The following is a 25,384-nucleotide window of genomic DNA, read 5'->3' as shown; positions in this document are numbered from 1 at the left end:
TTGTGTTAGTCGCTCAGTTGTGCCCGACTCTTTGTGACCTCATGGACTGCATCCCACCAGGCTGCTCTGTCCATGAGATTTTCCAGGCAAGGATACTGGAGTGGGTTGCCATTTCCTTCTCCAGGGGATCTTCCCAACCCAGGGATCAAACCGGATTTTGTGCACTGGAGGCAGATTCTTTACTGACTGAGCTATAATGTTATTTTAACAGAGAATACTAGTGTTGGCTAGTTCAGCACATTCTGTGTACTTAAGTCAAGCTATACAGTAATAGCAATAAGTAACATGTAGTGCCCCAAGCCAATCAATATCCTAGGCACTTTACATATGTTCATATGTAATGTTCATAAAAGCTCCTGGAGATAAGTTATATTTAACCCCATTTTACTGATGATAAAGCTGAGACACAGAAGGGTTGGGTAACTTGCCCAAAGTCTCATAGCTAGAAAGTAGCAGAGATAGGCAGTATGAAATGTTCTGCTTCTCTAAACTTTTAGGGAAATCTCATCATTAGGACTCAGAACCATAGACCAGCCTTACTAACAGTAACTGGTTTTGCCGAAGAGAATTTTCCTGTCGTCTGCATAGATGACTTCATTTATTGAACAGGAGCTTTTGTTATCTGATAGGATTCTGAAGGCAATGGCACCCCACTCCAGTACTCTTGCCTGAAAAATCCCATGGATGGAGGAGCCTGGTAGGTTGCAGTCCATGGGGTCACTAAGAGTCGGACACGACTGGGCGACTTTCACTTTCACTTTCACTTTCCTTCATTGGAGAAGGAAATGGCAACCCACTCCAGTGTTCTTGCCTGGAGAATCCCAGGGATGGGGGAGCCTGGTGGGCTGCCGTCTATGGGGTCGCACAGAGTTGGACACGACTGAAGCGATGAAGCAGCAGCAGGATTCTGAGAACTCCAGAGTAAGATTGTTGCAGAAAAGAAAGAGAAGGGGAAAGGGAAGAGAATCGAAGGACTGTAATCCCTGGTGAGTTTGAACCGAGAACTTTTTGCTAAGCAGTGGAATTGATGGCACTACAGAGATACTGAAAGACAGATCATAAACTTGCTTGGTCAGCATGGAATCAAATGGAAGGAGTTATATGAATCAACTGTTTAATAGCACCACGCTGGTGCATCTGTCTTACAATAGAGATGGTCTTGTTAGTTTGAAAAGTAAAAAATTCATTGGTTAAAATCCCCTACTTCCATCTCTATACCTGGGAAAGCATACTCCTTTGGCTTGAACATGAATGAGAGGCAGTAGCAACGTTTGCATGTATTATGTAGTTTCTTTTTCTGTGCTTCATTGCCTGATTAATGTATCTCCTTTCTGATCGACACATTTTATCTTTAGATGGTTAATATATTTCTCCTATTACTTTCAACTTTTGCTGGCTTAAAAGCATTTCTTTCTTTTGTGAATTTGCATAACTGTATTCCAGTCCCAAGTTTAAGTTCTTAGATAAATGATGATTCACCTACCATGTGGCGATATTACATATCCCAATACCAGAGTGCCATGAATTCTTATTAGCCACATAAGAGGTACATGACTACATCATTGATGTATAATTTTAAAATGACTACCCCAAATGTCCATAAATTAAATTCATAGTTCCATCTCAAGGGTTTAGTGACAGTGACAAATACCTCTGACCTCTACAAGCATACCTCCTTGTTCTGTTTGTAGATCTTGAACACTTTCTTATGTGTCACTAGCCAGCCCTGATGGAACTGCCCTTTCCACATTCTCCCGCAAACGCCTAAGCGCTACGATTGTATCCTTGAAAATGGAGACAATTCTATGATCTCTAAGCATGATTTCCTAATTTCCCAGGTCAGTAGAAAATTTCTTCCTGTTGTCCTGCTGTGCTTTGTCACAGCAGGTCTGCCTTTTCATTTGGAACCCTCTTTGTCACTGCCATAGTAACAAATGGAAACATTGAGAACATTTTGTGACAGGCACTGTCATTGTTCCCAGTGAAATCTCTTCCCCTGTGTCTTCCCAGTAAATGAAACTGAGGAGAAAAATCATAACAAATAACATGAAAGGGGACCTAATCAATATGTTCCCAGTGGGCTGTCAATACCAGCTTGTGTTAATCTAATATGATTTAGTCATATGTTTCATGGCAGCTGTAGGAATATGGACTAGATCTGCTAATCATTTTTAGACTGAGTACACCTTTGACAGGTTATACCCAGGCACATATATATTAATATAAAATAACTCTCAGATAAAAGACTAGAGACCTCACTCAAGGGTCAGCATTCTTAGGATTTCAAAAGCTTCATTAAATAATGATTAAAAGCCATATATAGCTTAGAACAGTTTATTTTGAATGATAGTAGAGTAACTGTGCTGCCTTTAATATTTTTATTTTCAAATTTCTCATGACAGCTTTTGCAAGGAAAATGCATTTTCCTAAAAGATACTACCTACAAATGACTTTTAAAGCTACTTAGCAATCACACTGTAAGTAATTATCCTATTTCTCATCTAATAAAAAGGAGCATTAACTTCACTTTCTAATTTATGTTCAGAAAAGATGTTTTGTTTTTTAAAAAAGATTTGAGTTTCTAGAGCAGAGATACTACTTCCTTTTCAAGTAGTACCTGTCTATATTGCTGAAAACCATAGGGAATCTAAATTATGTTTATATTTTCTATTCTCACCTTGCTTTTTGTTCCCAAACATTTGTATTAATAGCTTACTGTCCCATTTTTCTAAATTGCCACTTCATTGTGCTACGCAAAGAGGTGGTACAGAATTCTTATATTTTTTTCTGCACCACCCCCTTCCTCAGAGGTCTAGAAAATAGCTTGGTGCATGTTGAATATATCATTTCTCACACTTCTTTACTCAAAAACCAAAACCTTCATATGACCCACTGTATGCAGAAGATTTACTTGTGCATGGTAACCGAGAAGATTGCTGCATATTCCTACCATGTCCCACAGCAACAACAATCCCTTCTCTGTCTTTTACTTCTAGCAGGACATCTTTGGTGTTTAATTTCTTAAGCAGTTTCCCTCAAAACCATTAAATGAGGTATAGAATACATTTGGCCATTTGCTGTTGTTCAGTTGCTCAGTTGTGTCTGACTCTTTGTGGTGCCATCAATGGCAGCACACCAGACTTGGTCATTAGGAATTTGAAATACAACACAGACATCAACTCAAGTTCATGCAAGGGGGAAGGGAAAAGAGATTCACACCTTGCACAGTCCTGGGATTCTTCATGACATGCTATGCTGATGTTTCACACCTAGAGATTTCAATAAGCTGACATTGGACCAGGACCAAATTTCATGAACCTGGCCAAAGATTATTTAAGCCTTTGTTTGTCTAAAGAGGCAAAGATGATCCTCAAGCCTTGACAAAAAAGAGAAGTAACTTTCATTCACATGGGATACAGGACGATTTTAGGATAAAGTCTGAAATTTTTCACCATTAGAAATGTTCCCTCAAAGATATAGTATTTTGGATGGCCTCCATCTAGAAGCAATTGTTAATAGACAGTGGAATTCAAAGGACTTTGTCTTCTGGAGATTTGGATAATTTAGAGACAGGCTGAGCCATGTAGGCTATCAGATCCTGAAACTTATATATGAACCTTGTTATTGTTTAGTTGCTAAGTCGTGTCCAACTCTTTTGTGACTCTAAAAAGAGCCTGACAGGCTTCTCTCTCTGTGGGATTTCCTAGGCAGGAATACTGGAGTTGATTGCCATTTCCTTCTCCAGGGTATCTTTTATGACCCAGGGATCAAACCCACATCTCCTGCATTGCAGGTGGATTCTTTACCACTGAGTCACCTGGGAAGCCCAAAGATCAACCTTACATTTTCTGTATTTGAAGGCTATTGAGAAATGCTTATTCTAAGGAAACAACGTTGGTATTTATAAGATTTCATTTGGTAGAAGAGGGCAGAAGAAATATCATAAGCAAAACTTTCTGAAGTTGATTTTCTTAGAAGTGTGACATGACAAAATATATGTGTGTAAGTTTTCCAGCCTTTAACGTTTGTGAGTCAGATAGAACTAATTTGAATCCAGTAGCAGTTCATGCTGCTATTACATGGATTTGGTCAATTTTACCTACCTTATCTGTCTGATTCATACAGCCAGTATCAGTTAGGTTTTGCTGCGTAGCACACCATCCTCAAAACTTAATGACCTGAAAGAACAACCATTGATTTAGCTCCACAAATCTGTGAATTGGGCCCAGGCTCAACTGGGCAGTTCCTCTAGTCTCAGAGGTTCAAGAGATTAAGTAATTTGCCCAAGGTCGCAGTGAAAGCCAGGATTTGAACTTAAAGTTTGACTGCAAAGTTCTTAACTCTGATCATTTTGTTATACTCCATTCCATTAGTATATGCTCTTGTCTTCCCCTCCAAATGAAGAGAAATATCCAAAGTGCCTTTGTAACCACTAGTCTGTAGACTGGGGCCAGTCTACAGAGATTTCATCAGTCAATAGCAAAATGAAAAAACAGGTAGGAGCAGCATAGTAAGTTTTCACAAAGCTAAATATATTCAATTGGAAATCTTGTCTCAGCGATGTTTGAATTTGTTACCATGTGCCTTTATTGGCTTTGTTATTAGTATAATCAAAATAAATTAAGTCACATGTTGGTAGTACTGATGCTTAGCCTGGTCGACCTTGTGACTTAGCCAAGTCTTAGCATGGTGTGTGAGTTATTGGAAACAACACCCGTCGCTTCTCGGCCTTTTGGCTAAGATCACGTGTAGAAACAACGTCCAAACTATATGAAAATTTCTGTGGTCTAACCTCTGTTGTCAAATGGCTGTTTACTGTCAACAGAGGTGTGAATAAAACAAACAAAAATTTCTCGACATGATCATTAAATTCACAGCTATTATCCCATCAGATATGAGTACCCAAACCTGGGGTATGAACACAGGTTCTTAGCTTATTTTTCATTTAATTATCTAGTTTACATTGACATTTTATGAAGTTAGGATATGTACGTTTTATTTCTAGCCCATGAAATAAATGGCAAATTAAAACCAGTCTCTGTCATCAAGTGCTCTTAGAATTTTAAAACCACCCTGCTGTGAAGAATTGTCAGTTGATCAAATACAGGTTTTTGAATTGAGTTAAATAGTAACAAAATTACTTATCTTGCATAGAAATTAAAGCATAAATAATCTTACTATCATCTCCTTATTGCCACAGCTATGACTTTGTCCTGATGGGTCTTTTTGTTTTTAATTATTATTGCTCAAGATGTTAGTGCTGAAAGGGAGTGTTTTTTTAAATCATGTTTCCTGGTTTTCAAACTGTTTTCAATAGTGAAACCATGTTCAAATGAGGTCTTATCTGAATCAAAATGAGATTAGGTTAAACAAATCCCTCATTTGACCTTATCTGCATTTTATTTAGCAGTTCATAAAAGAGTTCCCTTGAATGGGTTGATATTAGTTAAGAAAACCTAACATGATCTGTTAGAAAGCCCCCATTTGATGGATGAGGAAAGTGAGACCAAAGAAAGGGAGTTAATTGCAAATATGCAAGACCAGAAGCTAGATCTCCTAACTCATTAATTCATGATCCAATAATTACATATGTTCATAAGCCAAATGAAAGTTGTCAGTTAAGTAGGAGATATATAGGTCAAGAGTCAATACCCCAAATGGAGATATATAGGTCAAGAGTCAATACCCCAAATGGATAGAAGCCTTTGATGTAGGTTTTTTTTTGTTTTTGGCATGTGGATATCCAAGATGTTAAAGCTTTCACAATAAACAGAAGCATGTGCTAAACTTTTATTTTGGGAACCACATCAGGAGCTCACAGGTTAGGTTTAGAAGTCAGATTCTAATCTCATCATGTACATTTTTGTTACATAAGGAAGGAGTAGTGATCATTACAGCAGTATTTTGAAAGGGTTTGGGGTGTAAGGGCACCTTATCCATACAAGTAAAACATACAACTTTCTGGTACTCTTTAGGAGCTTCTTTTCTGATTTAGGAGCATTGAAAGGTTTTCTTGGTTTGGGTTTTTTTTTTTTTTAATAATTCAAAAGTAATATCCCACGCCATGTTAATAGAGTTTGACAAGTTTCCATTTTCAGACACCAGAGAGAGGAAGTAAGTTATCCTCATTGTCACGGCACTGATCACTGCCTGTGTGTTATACCACACGGCTCAGTCGCTGTCTTTGTGTGGGGGAACGTATTGTGCTGAGTGATCATAAAGGAACCTTCGCTCTGAATTGACTTCCTGTCCATGTCAGTCGCTGCACCATCTGACACCACTTAGGCTTTGGTTTTCATTATGCAAATATCTGCTAGGTCAGACCTTACCCTGACAGGCACAGTAGCTTTTAAAGTTATTTCAAAACTTAATGTTTGTTGATTTCCTTTTTCCAGAAAAATCTGTGTTTTTTAGCATATGAGTCACAAGTTGTTGTTTAAGTTCATGACTAGCTAGTAGTCAATATGAAGTCAAAACAAAATTTTACTAACTAAACTACATAGAAAATGAAAGAAAAAAAAAGCTTATGTCTCAGGCTTTTTCAGCAGGGGGAAACCATTACTTTGTCACATCTGGGTAGTCTAAGCCAGCCAAATTGAAGTGGGAATTTCCTGCCATATGTTAGTTCTTTGAGCAACCTGTGAACATCTAAAAGAGGGTATGTGAGTTCTTATTTGGTAGAGCTGTAGCCACTGTGGAGGCTTGCTCCTAATAGGTAGCAGACATTTTTATGTACTGCCACTCATCAGGAGGTTGTGTAGTCTGTCTATAGCTAACAGTGTTTGCTCTTGTTAAATACGTTAATTTGGAAGACCTAATTTGGAAGGTAGAACATCAGGTCTCAGATACTATGCCAAGAGTGAACACTGGGACCTCCCAAATTTGGGTGATAGTTTTGTTTCATTAATAAAAAGAAGGTAAGACTGAACCACCATGGGTATTCCAGATAACTTGAATTAGGTTATTTTATAAAGTCAATGAAGACCAAAATAAGCCACTTAATATAAAGGAAAATAAAGATTCTGAAAAGGCAGAAGAAATATCAAGTATTTACATCAGCTTTCTATTCAGATGCACATGGGAATTAGGAAGTAAAAATTTCATTCAGAAGAGTTGTGCACAAAAGGTAGAAATGCTTTATCCATTTGAAACAAGAGACATTTTTAAGGGGGGAAAAAAAGGCTTTCCACATGATCTCACTGTTTTTGTCATCCTCTGTAAGGGAAAATATTGACATTTGCCAGACTGTTTGCTCCAGCTTTCTGATCTCCTGCAGTTTATTTTTATAACAACCTTATCGATGGGCCTCTTACCCAGCTCTCTAGGTTTAACTGAGTTGAGTCGATTTGTTACCACAGCTTCAAGTAGCTGTTACAGAACAAGCAAGACATCCTAATAAAGCTGGAAATGTGTTTACTCAAACAGAGTATTGATTTTACTTGGAGAGGGAGAAGCTGGTGCTTAGCACAGTGTCAGGGTGGATGAATTTCACTGCAGTTTTTCATTGTCATCTGTCATGGTTGTGAGACACTAAGTAAAACCATCAGAGGATAATTAGAAGGACCAGAAATTTAGCCCCTAAAATCAGTTAACCGCCTGGGAGTTTTGTAGCTTAATTAACTTTTATTTAAAATTTCCTCTAGTAATAATAATCAAGCACTTTTAATGGTGCTTTCAGATAGAGCAAGATTTCAAGGTTGTGACTTGTTAAATATATAAATTTAATGGCTAAGGGTTTTTCAGACTTTTTTCATTCTTGTAATTTAACATTAGAACACAATGTAAGGAGACAGTGATCTGTACTCATATCAACAGATATACATGGTCTTTCTGAAAAATCAATTTTAAAGAAACAGTAAAGCAATTATAAAGTAATTAAAACACATCCTATTAAGGAAAAAAATACCCAGTTAGCATCTTTAGTAAACCTAAATGGTTTTGTAGTGCAGCATGACCTAGACACATAAAACTGTAAATGCCACCCTTGTTTCTTAATACCTTCCTTCATTAAAGAAGAATCTAAAATATTGTAGCTTGCTATAAGTTAGTCGTTATCTCAAGGATAAAAGTTGATTGCACAACTGTGAAAAAGACAAGAGTCAGATTAAGAATTACTTACCTTCTATAAAAACTATATTAGCTACTGAATTTGATAAAAAGTAGTCATATAAACAGTTTACTTGCCTCCTTGCAAATGACTAGAAAAGGTCACAGTTGAAATGAATTATACCTATGATGATGGACACAAAACTGAAAATTTATCAAAAATAAGTTTCACCATTATATATTTTTAATTAGTCTTTTTCCCATTATCTACAGTCATTTATTTGCTGCCTTGTAATAAACTCATGCTTTCTTGCACTACTGCCCAGCTTAGCTAAATGACTCATTAAAATGATGATATCTGAGGAATGACCATTTCTAAAGCCTAGGAGTAACAGACTCTGTCAAAAAAACAGTGAAAGATATTGAAGGGTTTTCTTTGCCTTTGAAATGCTATGTAGTTATAAGCCAAATTCTACCCTGAGTTAAACTTTTAAACTTTGAAGTAAAAGGTTGTAAAATTTTGTTACGTAAGTGGGCACCACTAGAGCTGCTTCTTTTAATTTTTCAGAAGGTAGAGGAAGAAGTTGGTTTTTCACAGTTGTATTTCCATCTTTATTCTTTGTTGAAGTATTCAAATACAGAGGAAAAGGAAAGGTTATAGATTTATGATTATAATATATCATTCTGTTTTTTATGTTTCAAAATCCCTACAATACAGTAATTAATTTTGTTCTATTCAGTTTTCTAGAGAATGATAGCTATGTGAGGAAGCTTGTTGTCACGGAAGCAGGGAGTGGTGCAGGATCTAGTAGGGCAGCCATACTCTGGCTTCAAGGTACTATCTCATCTGACTCTTTTGGTCAAAGGAACAGAAACCCATTTCATCTAGCTCAGAATAAGGATTGTTTTTTAAGGAAGCACATTAGCAGTAAAGGAGACATTATAACATAGTGGTTAAGACAGTGGGTCAAAGACGTGGATTTGAGTCCTGGTTCTGCCAGGACTAGTTGTGGGACTAGTTACTTGACATCTCTGAGCCTCAGTTTTCTCATCTATGAACAGAAGACAAAGTACCTATCTCATTTGGGTTATTGTAAAGGTTGAATGTAACAAGGTTTACAAAGCACAGTGCGTACTACTTAGTAAGGACTCATTAAGTGTTACCTGTCATAAAAGGAATCTCAGGCAAGAACCATGACTGGACAAATTTTTGCTGAGAATGGAGCCAGATGATGATTCTAGAATCCATCAGTTCTAGAGACCTCAGCAGCAGAAATCCATGGATCTTTACTCCAGTGCTTATACACTAATGTTAACTCAGCTTCACTGTATGTCTGCTGCTTCCTTCTTGGTCTTTCTTTTTTTCTATTCTGGCTCCTAAAAGAGAACACTAGGTTAGCTCAATTCATTTTTTGTGCCATTTATAAATAGGACACTGGAAGAACATCTTGGGTCAGATGTCTTGGCCTTGGTCCAGGGGTTGATTTGTATGCTCAAAATACATCAACTGACCCCCTCAACAATGCTGAAGGTGAAGCAGCTTTTCTTAAAAGGGTAATGGATGGAGCCTTTAAAGGGCTCTATGTACATGTGTTTGCATGCCTTGTCTTTACCCTTTTTCTCATACTTAGAGTTCTGAAAATGTTCCCTACAACATGATCCATCTATCACACAACACATGGAACATCAAACACCTTGTATCTTAAGCTAGAAATCTAGGGATCATACTCAATACTTTACTTTCCCTGTGTTCCAACCTTCAGTGAGTTCTTTTGACTCAATTTTAAGGATATATCTCATATCAACTTATCTCAAATCCATCCATTTTTCTGCTTTATCAGATCTACCACTTTAATTCAGGCCTGTTTTTTACTTTCTACAGTAGCTTCCTATGTGGTTAGTCTCTCAGTCGTGTCCAACTCTTTGTGACCCCATGCACTGTAGCCCTCCAGGGTCCTCTGTCCATGGGATTCTCCAGGGAAGAATACTGGAGTGGGTTGCCATGCCCTCCTCTAGATCTTCCCAACCTAGGGATCAAACCCAGGTCTTCAGCATTTACCATCTGAGCCACCAGGGAAGGGGATTCTGCCTGACCAAATTCTGGAAATCATCAAGACAAGGAACTCCTTTCTATGTCTGTTCCATTTTCTTCCTTCTGGAATAGGAATGTCTGTAACTATTATCATATGCCTATCCCACCACTGCATTTGGAAAGCAGGAGCCCTGTTGATGTCTTGTTTCTCTGATTCACAGATGCAAAGGAATTTTACCCCAGGGTTTTGACCTGTTGCTGATTTAGATGGTCTAGATGAGATTTGGGACTTTTGAACTGATGATGTTTGGATGAGAGTTTAAACTTTAGGTTTGAGACTTTGGGGAATTTTAGGGTAGGGTCAGTATATTTTTCACAGGGGACAGACATAAATTTGGGGGTCCAGAAGGCAGACTGTAGTGGACTAAAGGTCACCTCCATAAAGATATGTCCATATCTTAATCCTCAGAACCTTTGAATGTTACCTTATTTGGCAAAAGGGTCTTACAGATGTAATTAAGTTTAGGCTCTTCATATGAAATTATCCTGGATCATCTCATTGGGCTTGAAATTACAACAAAAGTGTCCTTGTAAGAGAGAGGCATAGGGAAATTAAATACACAGAGCAGAAGTTAATGTGAAGACAGAGCAGACAGAGAGATGTGGCCATAACCCAAGGAATGCCAATAGCCACCCAAAGCTGGGTGAGGCAAGGGAAGATTTTCCTCTAGAGCCTTTAGAGGGATCATGGGCCCTTGGTTTTGGACATCTGGCCACAACAACCATGAGAGAGTAAATTTCTGATATGTTAGGTCACCTAGTTTGTGGTAATTTAGTACAGCAGCCAAAGGAAACTAATACAACTACTAAACATTTTAAAGAGTTTTGCACTTTCAAACAACATTCTGAAGAAAATCTGCATAAAGTTCACCTTTGCTTGCATGCTCTAGCTATGGAAGCCTTCCTTAGGCCTAAGACACTTTGCACATGAAATTCCCTTTGCCTGCAGTGCTCTTCCCCACTTTGCAGGGCAGTGTCTTTGCCATCCTCAGTCCCAGCTTAAAAGTTTTCTCTAATCATTCTGTCTAATGTGGCTCCATTCACTCTTCTGTACTGCTGCACATAGTCGTTTTCCTTAATAGCACTTGACATTCTCTGGAATTATCTTACTTATTTATTATCTTGCTCACTGATTTATTGCTGCTTAAAAAATCTCCCCCATTAAAATACAAGCTTTAAGAGAATAGGGTCTCTATGTGTCTTATTCACCAATGTATCCGCAGGATCCACCACAGTACCTGACAGAGAATAGACAGTAAATATTCATTGTATGATACAAAGTCAAGCACATGCATAGTTACAACCAACTTACCTCCTACGTGAAATAAACTTAGTATATCTAAGAACTTGGTTATTGAGGGATTTTGTCAGAAAGAGAATGAGTCAGGAAATAACAGGTTAGACCATACTTTAGTATCAGGTCACCTTCACCTTCACCTAAGATTAAACTGTGCTACTTAAATGACCGTTGACAGAAGGTTGGATAAAGAAGAGGTACATATATACAATGGAATATTACTCAGCCAGTGAAAAGAATAAAATAATGCCATTTGCAGCAACATGGGTAGACCTAGAGATTGTCATACTGAGTGAAATAAGTCCAACAGAGAAGGAGAAATATTATATGGCATCCTTTATATGTGGAATCGAAAAAGAAATGATAGAAATGAACTTAACTTACAAAACAGAAACAGACTCACAGACTTAGAGAATGAACTTACGGTTGCCAGGGGGAAGGGATAGTTAGGGAGTTTGGGATGGACATGTACACACTGCTATATTTAGAATGGGTAGCCTTCAGGGACCTCCTGTGTAGCACATGGAAATGTGCTCAATGTTTTTTCGCAGCCTGGATGGGAGAGAAGTTTGAGAGAGGATGGATACATGTGTATGTATGGCTGAGTCCCTTCACTGTGCACCTTTAACTATCACAGCATTGTTAACTGGCCATACCACAATACAAAAGTTAAAAGTTTTTAAAAAATAAATAAAAGTGAAAAAAAAAAAAAAAAGATTGAACTTCGCTGTTACCTGCGTGGATGCTCAGTTGCTCAGTTGTATACTACGCTTTGCAACCCCAGGGACTGTAGCCCGCCAGGCTCCTCTGTCCATGGGAATATCCAGGTAAGAATACTGGAGTGGGTTGCCCTTTGTCCTCCAGGGGATCTTCCTTCCCAACCCAGGGATTGAACCCTCCATCTCTTACATCTCCTGCATTGGCAGGTGGGTTCTTTACCTCTAGTGCCAGAATATAAAAACTAATTCTCAGTATCATAATCCTGAACATCAGTTCCTGATGTTAATAGGCAATAGCATACAAGTCAGAGGCTCCCAGGAAGATTTCACAGAATGTACTGAAGTTACCCAGTAGATGTCTAAATTTGATTTGCCAAAATGCCTAGTGGAATGTCCAGTGCATCCAGTAACAGTGCCTTTGTCATGTCCTACTTAGGATCTTTCCTGCTGTTTCTTACTGAAAGTGTTGTAAAATGTGGCTTCTCCACAGGAGTAGCAATGAGACTCCGATGAAGAGTGCTTGACATACACTGAGCATACATACATATGCCTGGGGCATACCCCTTGCTTCATTTTCTACACAGTTACCTAAGCTTTAAGCCGCAGAATTACTCTTAACTTTTTAACTTGCATCAGCACCCACATCAGATCACTGTTTATTCTCCTTCCTACCCTTATGACCTGTCACGTGAGACCCGTGGTTCTCAAGCTTGAGCGTGCATCAGAATTCAGAGTCACCTGGAAGACTTGTTAAAAGATAAGTTGCTGGGTCCTGTCCTCAGAGTTTCTGATTTGATGACGTCTGGGGTGGGGGTTAGGTCACGCTAAAGCTGCTGGTGCAGGAACCACACTTAGAGAAACACTCCCATAATGTTGAAGTAGATGCCGATGTGATCTCTCTGCCAACACTCTCTTTCCTAGTGAATTCATGTTACACACTTCTGCCAGGATTATTTTTAAAGTATTTATATGGCTTTCCTAAAAACTCTAAAATCCTCAAGGATTAACACTGTTTTATCCATCTTTGAATCCTTTGATGTCTAGCACCTTACCTAGTAATGGCAGGTATTCAATAGCTGTTGGTTGATTGAATCAATCAAAATACTTTTGATAGCATTCTAGGTTTTTATTTTCATTTGCTTCTTATACAAGTTTGTATAAGTATACGAGTGTTAGCGTGGTAGTGGCATGAGTCTAATAAATTGAGGATTCAGATTAGTCAGATTTTAATTTATAGAATATCTCTTTCTTAACGCAGGCACGGGTAATAAAAATAAAAGTACAGCTTTTAAGTTGACTGTCTCATTTGCCGTGTGGCAGCATATATCTGATAACCATTGTTTTAGAAGGTATAACAGACCAGTCTAAGAGAGCACATAAAATCATCACTGACGTGTAGATATCTAAGAAAGATGGAAAATAACCAAATACTAAAAATCAAATTGACCTAGAAATGACAGCAAAATTTTTACAAGGAAAAGGACAGGGAAAATATAGAATTCAGCACTCTCAGTTGCTGTAAAATATTATATCAGGTTTGCTTTAATTACATGGTAATGCCTCTGAGAACAAAGGTAATTACATGATAACTTATGTTACTATTCCCATATTATCTCTTAATAACTATGTGTTTAACTTGTCACTATTATATAGTGTGTAGTTTGATATTACTGATGTATAAAGAACATTGATAACTTAAATGGATGAGTTGGGGTGGGATGAGGGATGAGGATAGTATAGAAAGCATAGTATTATAAATATCTAGAATGCAAATGATTCATTAGATCATTGACCTGGTCCTCAAGGATCTGAACCAAAGCTGTGGAGAATACCATCAGTGTCTAAAATGAATCATGTGGCTTCCAAGACAGTTCAGTTCAGTTCAGTCACTCAGTCATGTCTGACTCTTTGCTACCCCATGAATCAGAGCACGCCAGGCCTCCCTGTCCATCACCAACTCCCTGAGTCTACCCAAACCCATGTCCATCAACTTGGTGATGCCATCCAGCCATCTTATCCTCTGTCATCCCCTTCTCCTCCCGCCCCCAATCCCTCCCAGCGTCAGGGTCTTTTCCAATGAGTAAACTCTTCACGTGAGGTGGCCAAAGTACTAGAGTTTCAGCTTCAACATCAGTCCTTCCAGTGGACACCCAGGACTGATCTCCTTTAGGATGGACTGGTTGGCTCTCCTTGCAGTCCAAGGGACTCTCAAGAGTCTTCTCCAACACCACAGTTCAAAAGCATCAATTCTTTGGTGTTCAGCTTTCTTCACCATCCAACTCTCACATCCATACATGACTACTGGAAAAACCAAAACCTTGACTAGACGGACCTTTGTTGGCAAAGTAATGTCTCTGCTTTTAAATATGCTATCTAGGTTGGTCATAACTTTCCTTCCAAGGAGTAAGCATCTTTTAATTTCATCACCATCTGCAGTGATTTTGGAGCCCCCAAAAATAAAGTCTGACACTGTTTCCACTGTTTCCCCATCTATTTCCCATGAAGTGATGGGACCGGATGCCATCATCTTAGTTTTCTGGATGTTGAGCTTTAAGCCAACTTTTTCACTCTCCTCCTTCACTTTCATCAAGAGGCTTTTTAGTTCCTCTTCACTTTCTGCCATAAGGGTGGTGTCATCTACATATCTGAGGTTATTGATATTTCTCCCTGCAGTCTTGATTCCAGCTTGTGCTTCTTCCAGCCCAGCGTTTCTCATGACGTACTCTGCATATAAGTTAAATAAGCAGGGTGACAACATACAGCCTTGACGTACTCCTTTTCCTATTTGGAAACAGTCTGTTGGTCCATGTCCAGTTCTAACTGTTGCTTCCTGACCTGCATACAGGTTTCTCAAGAGACAGGTCAGATAGTCTGGTATTCCCATCTCTTTCAGGATTTTCCACAGTTTATTGTGATCCACACAGTCAAAGGCTTTGGCATAGTCAATAAGTTTACTGTGAGCAATGAAATAGATAAGTGATTATAGGACATAAGGCATATACTTTCATGTTTTGAGAGGTTTTTAGTTTTAAGTAAGTATTAAGATTTGTTTTTTAATGAAAAAAGACATACTTCACCCATATCATTAAGCAAGCATCTTGAGTTTGTATGTGCAGACTATGTGGTGAGGATGTACAGCACCAGAAACTCTTCATTCATTCATTGCTAATAGGAATGCAAAATGGTACAGCCACTTTGGAAAACGGTTTGGCAGTTTCTTAAAAAACACACTCTTACTATAAGATCTAGCAATTGTCCTCCTTGGTTGCCCAAATGAATGGAAAACTTATACGTATAAAAACCTGCACACAAATGTTTATAGCACTTATTCATAATTGACAAAACTTATAAACAGTCAAGATGTCCTTCAAAAGATGACTGGATAAATAAACTGTAGTATATCCATTCCACAGAATATTATTCAGTCATAAAAAGAAACAAGCTATCAAGCCATGAAAAGGACACAAAAGAAACTCAGACATACCATGCTAAATGAAAAAAACCAATTTGAAAAGGCTACAAATTGTATGAATCCTTTACTGAAAGGATAAAACTATGAAGAGAGTAAAGATATCAGTGATTGTCAAAGGGCGAGGGGGGAATGAGAGGTATGAATAGATAAAGTACAGGGGTTTTTTGAGCAGTGAAACTATCCTTTGTAGTATTGTAATGATGTGTAACAAATCATTAGACATTTTCTTTTTTATATGTCTTTGAATCCTATAGAATGAACAACATAAAGTGAACCCTAATATAAACCATGGACTTTAGTGAGTCATTATCGGCTCATTAATTGTTAACAGCATACCACACTAATGCAAGATGTTAATGATAGGGGAAATAAGGGATGCAGCAATGAGAAGGCATATAGGAACCTTGTACTTTCTGTTTAGTTTTTCTGTAAACCTAAAACTGCTCCCAAAAATAGTCTATAAATTTAAAAAACAAAAAAGGCTAAAATGGAAAAACCTTTCTTCCACCCACCTCATTTTACTAGTATCTTCAGTTTGTGTGTGTGCCTTAAGTTTCCCAACTTCATCAATTACAGTGTTCTAAGATTCTAAGGCCAGTATCCTATGGCCAGTGATCTCACCCTTTTTTCTAAAAAAGCTTGTTCTATTGATATCACATAATGACCACTCTATCCAAGTACAGTGAACCTTTCTGCTTAATTCTGGCAGGAATTCTCCCAGAATCCCTGCTAAGGAAGCATTGGTCCCTGAATTTCCATTTCAAAAGATGCAGACTGATGTATTTGGCATATGCCATCTACAAATGAAGTCTTCATGGGGGAAGAAATACTGTACTAAAGTTGCCTCAAAAACTCTCTAAGGTGCCTCCTCTAACACTGCCTGTGTTTCCCTAAACCTGAGAATATAGAAGGTAGTGAAGATCTTTAGTTCTTGAGAAATCTTTCTGAGAATAATGACCAATTTCATTGTACTTAACACTCATACTGATTTTCTTTGCAGAAAGCTGTTACCAAGTGGCTACAATTATTAATAAATTCTAAAAGCATGAATGGAAAACTATCAGAATAAAACATCACTTAGCTGAAGTTCTTGAATGAATTGTTCTTAAACATTTTCTGAATAATTAAATGTTCCATGTTATCTTTTAAAATGTTTATTGATTTTTTCTGATTATAAAAGTAATATTACTTACTATAGAATATTTAGTAAATAAAAGGAAACAGGAAGTAAAAATCATCTCCAAAATCTGGAAATGATCATAATTCTTCAGACATATAAGAATTTTGCTTTTTTACTATTTTGAATAAACATATTTCTAAAATACATTTTAAAGATCTAACCAAAGAGTGAAAATGGAGGGAAACACATGTAGGAATTTCATAAAATCAGAATGAGTACAGGTGTACTCTGTACTATCTTTGCAACTCTTATGTAAATCTAAAATTATTTCAAAATAAAATGTTTAAAAATGCTCCAAACAGGATGGGTTACTTAAGATATGGTGGTGGAACAAAAATGTAACTCTGGGAAAAATGAAAGTTGATTACTACCAATCATGACACTCAATTTCTAGATGGAATAAATAATTAAATGACCATAAGTGAACTAAAAGAAAATACGAGCTGATACTTATCTGAACTCATGGTATGGAAGACCTGTCTCAACTCAAATTCAGTGGAAAAAGCGATTAAAAGATAAATATATCGATGTAGCAATAGAAATAAAAGGCGAGTGACAAAATAACAGGAAGTACTCTCAACATAAATAGGAGACAAACTGAAAGAATGTCTTTTAGAAATCAATAATAGGAGAGAAATACTCTAGTAGGAGAACAGGTTAAAGCTGTCATCAGACAGCTCATAAAAAGAAGCAATACAAATGAACAAAAAAAGTTTTCAACCTCCCTAATAAACAAATAACTGTAAGTTAAAACAGAATTCTGCCTTTCACTTTTTAAATTATCAAACAGATTTTTAATAGCAAGAATGCTATTGGGTATATACATTAATAACATCATTTTGAAAAGGAGTTTGGCAATATGAATAAAAAGCCTTAAAATTAATTACCTTTGGGGCTTCCCTGGTGGTCCAGTAACTAAGACTCCGAGCTCCCATTGCAGAGGGCCTGGGTTCTATCCCTGGTCAGGAAACTGGATCCCACATATACCAAGATCTGGTGCATCTAAATAAATAAATAAATTTTAAAAATTAATTACCCTTCAAGAAATATATCCTAAAGAAATTAAAATTTTTAATTGTGCACAATAAGTGTTATTAAAATGTTATAAAGATACTCACTACAGTTTTATTTATAGCAGTAAAAAAAAAATTAGAAATACACCTAAATATCCAGTAATAGGATTAAGTAAATTATACTGCATCTACATTTAAAATGCATGGTCTCTAAGAATATTTAAAGATATGGGAAAATGTTTCTGATAAAGTTTTTATTACAGAAATAATACCTGTAAGCAGTAGAAAACACAACAGCACAAAAAGGAAATACACATGTATCATAGAAGTAGTATATTTATATATAATGAAAGGTAAGCATTGCTTCCACCCCAGTCCTCTGATTCCCCTCTGTGAGGTAGCTTTGGTTGCTGGTATTTATTGAATCCATCCATAAATATTCTGTGTTTGTGCAACTTTATATATGTGTACACATCCTAGTATTCATCAAATGAGAGTGTACTGGGCTTACTTGAGTTTTCATTTACTTTTATCTTGGAAGTTGTTTCATAGCAGCTTAATGAAGATCTAACTCATTCTAGTTAACTGCTTTCTGTAATTCCATTGCATGGATTTAACTGGTCACCTCTTCAAATTGTTGTAATTTTTTTTTTTTTTTAACATAAACCATGTAGCCATATGTGATGATGATCAGAAAAGCTAACTCATGTTTTTTACTGTGAATGTTGAATGACCAGTAATGGAGTCTACTGGGTTTTTAGTTCCAGCCACCATGAAAAGTATTAGTGAAGGAACTATATATGAAAAAGAAAATACTGACTTGTAGACTTCATTCATTTCCTTCTAAAATATTCTGGCTCCTAAGTGTCGTTATTAAGACTTTCATAATTACTGACAATATTTCTATTTCTATGGATGACACTAAGGAAATTCTACATGTTGTATGTTTTCTACAGTAACTACATAGAATGGACAACTTGAGCTAGGAAATCTCATTGCCTTTTGTCCACACTAGCCGTCACACCTCTAATGTGCCTTGAGAAAAAAAATTAACTTAGTACTCCTCTCAGCACAGTTTAAATTATGTGTCAGGGCTCACTTCAGACAGTGCATTCCGGTATGCTAAAATTGACCACTCTTTTTAACAGCAGTAAAAGAAAAGTCCAAATGAAATTAACCAGAAGATAATAAACCATATTGGTTGTTAATGGACAGAGGTTTATTCTGAGAACTCTGGATCTGTAATTGCTCCAAGATTCAGAGCCCTAGGAACCAAATTCAGTGTCAGTGAGAAGCCTTCAGGTACACTGTGCCTCAGCACCCCGAGACCTAAGGTCCATGACATAACCAAAAGTGGGAGAGGCCCTGGAATAAGCCTATCCGTGAAAGGATCAAAGAGGAGTTAAAAGTCACAGAGAGAAGGACTCAAGTTAAAAGGTATAACCACGGCCTCAGCATGTGAGTTCTTGATTTGGAAACCTGTACTGCTGTTTCTTGTTCACCAGTGTATGTCTCTTGGTCCTGTTCTCATGGCTGTCTTGAAAGGCATATACACAGCACCTTACCATTCATTTTTTTTTTTTCCTTTATTTATTTTTTTTTCCCCCAGTGGGTTTTGTCATACATTGATATGAATCAGCCATAGATTTACACGTATTCCCCATCCCGATCCCCCCTCCCACCTCCCTCTCCACCCGATTCCTCTGGGTCTTCCCAGTGCACCAGGCCCGAGCACTTGTCTCATGCATCCCACCTGGGCTGGTGATCTGTTTCACCACAGATAATATACATGCTGTTCTTTCGAAACATCCCACCCTCACCTTCTCCCACAGAGTTCAAAAGTCTGTTCTGTACTTCTGTGTCTCTTTTTCTGTTTAGCATATAGGGTTATCATTACCATCTTTCTAAATTCCATTCATTTTTAACGTGATGTACTAATGACCTCCCCACAAAGAGCTTCTAAGGTATTTTTTCATATTGAACACTCATGCCAAGTCAGTTGTTTAAAATTTTACTTCTTGACTTCTTGTTTGGCCCAGAGTCTTTACTGAAAGAGTACAAAATTCTTTTTTAATTTATCTACAAGCCATATTTATCTGCTATAGTGTCTGCTAGCCACATTCTTTTAATTCATCACATTCAGTGAATGAAATATGAATAAGCACTTTGTTTACTTGCTGGCACAGTATTTGTGTATACTAACAGAATATTGTATTTTTGCTACCTAAAAATACTTTATTGAAATAATATCTTAAAAATACAGAGAACTTTAAAAAATTGGGGTGGGAGAGCCAAAAATTCTACAGAAAAATAAGCAAAAGATCAGAAAAAACAATTCACAGAAAGAGATTAGTTTTTTAAACATAGAACAAGGTCTTCAGTTTCACCCATAGTAAGAGAGATGCAAATTAAAGTTACTTTAAGATATGTTTCTAACCCATCAGTTTGGCAAAAAATCAAAAGCTTGACAGTGTACTCTGTTATTGAGGTTGTGGGGAAACATGCGCTCATAAACATTACTAGTGAAAATACAGAAGGTTTAACCCCAAGGAGGGGAATTTGGCAGTATCTAACAAAATTACTTAACATATTTATCCTTCAACCCCAAAAATGCCACTTCTAGAAATTTACCTAAAAGGTACATACACACACCCAACAGCACAAAAGCACACATGCAAAGTGTTATTCATTACAGAATTATTTGTGATTTCAAAGCATTAAAAACTGGTGAACATCCACACATAGGAGATGGAATGAATGAACTCTGGTGTATCCATACAAGAAGCTGCTATGCGGCTATAAAAAAAGAACAGGGAAAATCTCTTATGTATTAGTATGCAGTGATGCCAGGAGATATTTTAAGTGAAAAAAAAGCAAAGTGCAAAAGGGCATATATTCTTTGCCACTCCTTTTGTATAAAAAAAGAGGAAATAAGAAAATACACAAATATCTGCTTACTTTTACAAAATAAACACAGGAGTTCAGTTCAGTCACTCAGTTGCGTCCAACTCTTTGCAACCCCATGGATTACAGCACAACAGGCCTCCCTGTCCATCACCAACTCCCAGAGTTTACCCAAACTCATGTCCATTGAGTCAGTGATGCCATCCAACCATCTCATCCTTTGTCATCCCCTTCACGAGAGCAGCCTTCAGTCTTTCCCAGCATCAGGATCTTTTCAAATGAGTCAGTTCTTCTCATCAGGTGGCCAAAGTATTGAAGTTTCAGCTTCAGCATCAGGCCTTCCAATGCATATTCAGGATTGGTTTCCTTTAGGATGGACTGGTTGGGTCTCCTTGCTGTCCAAGGGACTCAAGAGTCTTCTCCAACACCACAGTTCAGAAGCATCAGTTCTCCGGTGCTCAGCTCTCTTTATTGTCCAACTCTCACATCCATACATGACTACTGGAAAAACCATAGCTTTGACTAGATGGACCTTTGTCGACAAAGTAATATCTCTGCTTTTTAATATGCTGTCTGGGTTGGTCATAACTTTTCTTCCAAAGAGTAAGCGTCTTTTAATTTCATGATTACAGTCACTCTGCAGTGATTTTGGATCCCCCCAAAATAGTGTCACTGTTTCCGTTGCTTCCCCATCTATTTGCCATGAAGTAATGGGACTGGATGCCATGATATTAGTTTTTTGAATGTTGAGTTTTAAGCCAGCTTTTTCACTCTCCTCTTTCACTTTCATCAAGAGGCTCTTTAGTTCCTCTTCACTTTCTGCAGTAAGTGTGGTGTCATCTGCATATCTGAGATTATTGATATTTCTCCTGGCAATCTTGATTCCAGCTTGTGCTTCATCCAGTCCAGCGTTTCTCATGAAGACAAACCAAAAAACAGTGAAATTGGGTACCTCCAATGGGGAGGGCATAGGGTAAAAGAAAGTGACACTTCTCTGAGCATACCTTTTTTAGAATTTTTAATATTCTACATATTTTTAAAGAAAAATTAATAAGGATGAAAGTGAGGGATGAAAATTGAAATCATGACCTCAACATTCTTTTCATTCTTAAGTAAGTGAACCATTCTGAGAGAGTCAATTCCTAGGCAGGTTGATAAGAAGTTTGAGGGTCCCCAAGGAGAGAGAGGTCTGGAATTCTCAAGGAGGAGGAAAGGACAAACTTTTTTCCCTCTACATTCCTTAGGATTATATAACAATAATGTATCCTGCTTGAGGACAGTTTCTGGAAAAAACCTTCTGGCTAATCCTGTTATCTTAAAATGTAAATTATGGGAGTAGGTCTAGTAAGGTCTTTACAACCTCCGGACATTCTTTTGATTCACTGTAATAACTAATTAAAAGTATATAACTCCATTGCTAACACTAGTGAAGGGGTATGCTTTCTGCCCCCTTCTGATGTCTATGTCAGAAGCTTTCTCTTTTATACTTTAATAAAACTTTATACACAAAAGCTCTGAGTGATCAAGCCTCGACTCTAGCCCCGGATTGAATTCTTCTTCTCTGGAGGCCAAGAATCCTGGCATCTTTTGTGGTTCAGCAACAACCTGTCAATTCCGAAGTGGGGTAAAAAAGAAAACCAATCTAAAGAGTATACTGAACACAGTATTTGAGCACATTGGAGGACAGCAAACCAATTCTAAACTGTTTTTAATAGATTTAGGGTTTTGTAAAATTAGTAGTGAAGCAATTTTGAAGCTGTTTTGGAGCTAGTATAAAATTAAGCCAATAAATATTTTGATATTGTTGGAAGCTAGGGTTTTCACTGTCGAAAAAAGTACAGAATCATAATAATGGACTGGAGAAAGGTAAGAAAGAGTGCTATGGGGATGGATTGAAACTGGAAGTATTGGTGTCAATTCAATTTCTAAAATAGGCCTGTGTACATGTGTATATATGTGTACATATGTGTGTGTATCTGTATCCGTACATGTGTAGAAGTACATACTTCCTAGCTCCATTTGCTGACAGGGTCTAGAAGCAAAGAATGCACCTACCTCCCATACTTTGTTTGGTTTCTAATACCATTTCACCCTAATAGGAAATAGGTATCCTTGGGAAAATGGCAGGTTCTAAGGCTGAGATAGGGTGGGTTTAAGATGAGCCAAGAATATAATTCCAAAAAGTAAGGAAGTACTCAAAAACAGTATGAGGGCACATCCAAGGACACATGAGCCAGCTTGAAGGTGCTCCCACTGGTAAAAACTGAGACATTTTGAGCACCATATAGAGCTGTATTGAATGATAAACCATTGATTAAAAAACAAGAGTCTGTGCCTCCTTATTGATACATAAATAGATGAAAAATAGTAAATGAGATTAGAGATAAGCTCTTGCATATAGAATGTCAAAAGCTGACTGGTAAATGTGAAGGGAGTGCTCGAGTAAAAAATCATCATGGTTTAAGTTGCTTCAGTTAGGAATCATGAGTGAATACTAAATTTGGGAGAAGGGATTGGAATTCTTGATAGGGAGCAGAATATCTACCAGCAGACTCCTTGGTACATGCAAGGGAAAATATAACTATACAGTGGAGAAGTAGGACAACATCTTGATCCGGTGATCAAAATTACCACCAGTGAATAGCAGCCAGACATAATGTGTTCCTAAATGTGATACCCTTGAGAAGGACACAACATAATTTTTCTAGTATTCTGGCCAGGAATGCATAATCTGAATTTAATCATGAAGAAATATCAGACAAACCAAAATGAACATCACTCTATTAAGTACGGAGTAGGGGAAGACTGTATTCTTCAAAAAAGTCCTTGTCACATAAGTCGAAGGAAATGTTCGAGATAAACCAAACTAAACATATGACAAATCCGAGACTAAATTCTATCCTAGGTGGAAGAAAAATGCTATGAAGGACATTAGTGGGTCATTGACAAAACTGGAATATGAACAGTCAATCACATAACTATTCTAACACTATTACTGAAGTCGATGACTATGGTTATCCATGAGACTACCCTTATTCTTGGGAAAGATGCATAGATAGATTTAAAGGTAAAGGGCATGACAAATGCCACTTCTTCTCTATTAGTTCAGTGGAGAAAATTGTATAAAAAAGAGAAGATGGGCCCAAAAGGAGCAAAATGTTGACAATAAGTACCTCCCAGGTAAAGGATGTATGGATACTATTTGCATTGTTTGCAAGTTTTCATTTCGTTTTTGGCACATTTTCTGAATTAGAAATTATTTCCAAATGTAGTTTTAAAAAAATACGTTTTAGGCCAACTAATAATAAAAATCTAAACTTAAAAAATTATACAGAAAAACATTATGCTAAGTGAAGTAAGGCAGACAGAAAAGGCCAGGGGTGGGAGGGAATGGAGAGTTTAATAAGTTTAGTTTCTGTTGGAGTAATGAAAATATTCTGCAAATCGATAAAGGTGATGGTTACACTACATTGCAAATAGACTTAATGCCTTTAATTGTACACTTTAAAATGGTTGAAATGGTAACTTTGAGGTTATGTATATTTTATGCAATAAAAAAGCTATCTTGGGAATCTTTAATTCTTATTATGAAAGAATTTCCTGTGATTCTTTAAATATAAGCTCCTTTTTTTTTAAAACTATTTTATACAACTGGTGAGGACTCATATCAGCTACTTTATGAAGGTTCAACTTATAACTGATTATATAACATCTGTAGTTCATCTCAGTTAGAATTTAAAAGTAGATTGTTAAAAAACTGATATTCACCCAGGGCAAAGGTCTAAGGTTTTTTTCTCCATCCAGGTTTTCCACTTGTCAAAGCAAATGTCTCCTCAGGGGACTTCACTTCAATCATCAACTAGCTCTTCTATTATAAAGAGGATGCTGGTACTTAAACGCTTCTCAAAAATATTTCATAAACATAAGCTTTCTTTTTCTCAGAAAGAACATACCAGGAGGAATGAGGAAAACAGATGTTCCTTATAAGTCTTCTAATAGACGTGTTTCCATTGTAAGCTGATCTGACTGAATTTGGCATCTGCTCCATTCACTGTGTGGGCTGAACAGTTGAGTCTCACAGTTTGGCTGAAAGTTAATATTGACCTTTGACTGTTACCTGAAAACTCAATGATAAAATACTCTTACTAAACCTCTTGAGAGAGTGATTTCACATTCTAAGCAAATGTCTTCAAAATACATCACTCCATTAACCAAATTAATTACTCTTTGGTTGGGCGTACTTATTTATTTTATTGGATACAGCATTCCCCAAATCTGACAAGGGAGAAGCCTGTGTGGTCAGAATGGTAGAAGAGAAAGAACATAAATCTCTTATAATGTTCTCTACAGGTCACTATACCACAGCTTTTAAATTAACCTTAACCCCCCAGCTGCCCAGGGCCTATGAGGCCTAAAAGTCTGGCTACAGAACAGTTTCTCATTATCATCTGTTCTTCTGCGTTTTTGAGTACTGCTATAGCATCTCTGGTTTTCCTTAGAGGGGAAGTAGCCCCAGATTTTTCTGTTCTTGACTATCTTATTTGTAACTACAACAATTTTTTATGTAGTTTTATTGCAGTATAATTGACATACAATAAACTGCACATGTTTAAAGTGTACAGTTTTACGAATGTTGACATATTTATACACCCATGGACCAT

The 25,384-nt window shown here is 37.1% G+C and overlaps 1 protein-coding gene and 1 pseudogene across 7 annotated transcripts in view; both read left to right on the top strand.

Annotated features, from left to right (window-relative positions):
• The window catches only part of ADK (adenosine kinase), a 591,696-nt gene that overhangs the window by 561,993 nt on the left and 4,319 nt on the right, over positions 1 to 25,384 (top strand). The window contains exon 11 of one of the 7 annotated variants that reach the window (XM_043476499.1): positions 2,403 to 2,482. The exons of the other annotated variants lie outside the window; for them this stretch is intronic. Coding sequence (XP_043332434.1) covers positions 2,403 to 2,467 — 65 coding nt within the window. The 3' untranslated portion in view covers positions 2,468 to 2,482. Of the gene's footprint in view, positions 1 to 2,402; positions 2,483 to 25,384 lie in introns of those variants that run through there. 7 annotated transcript variants of the gene reach the window in all.
• LOC122446949 lies at positions 4,717 to 4,882 on the top strand (annotated as a pseudogene).

This window comes from Cervus canadensis, chromosome 8 (assembly GCF_019320065.1).
Source record: "Cervus canadensis isolate Bull #8, Minnesota chromosome 8, ASM1932006v1, whole genome shotgun sequence".
In the NCBI taxonomy this organism is placed as follows: domain Eukaryota; kingdom Metazoa; phylum Chordata; class Mammalia; order Artiodactyla; family Cervidae; genus Cervus; species Cervus canadensis.
Note: the sequence above shows the minus strand (reverse complement) of the source record. Positions and strands in the feature narration are given on the sequence as shown.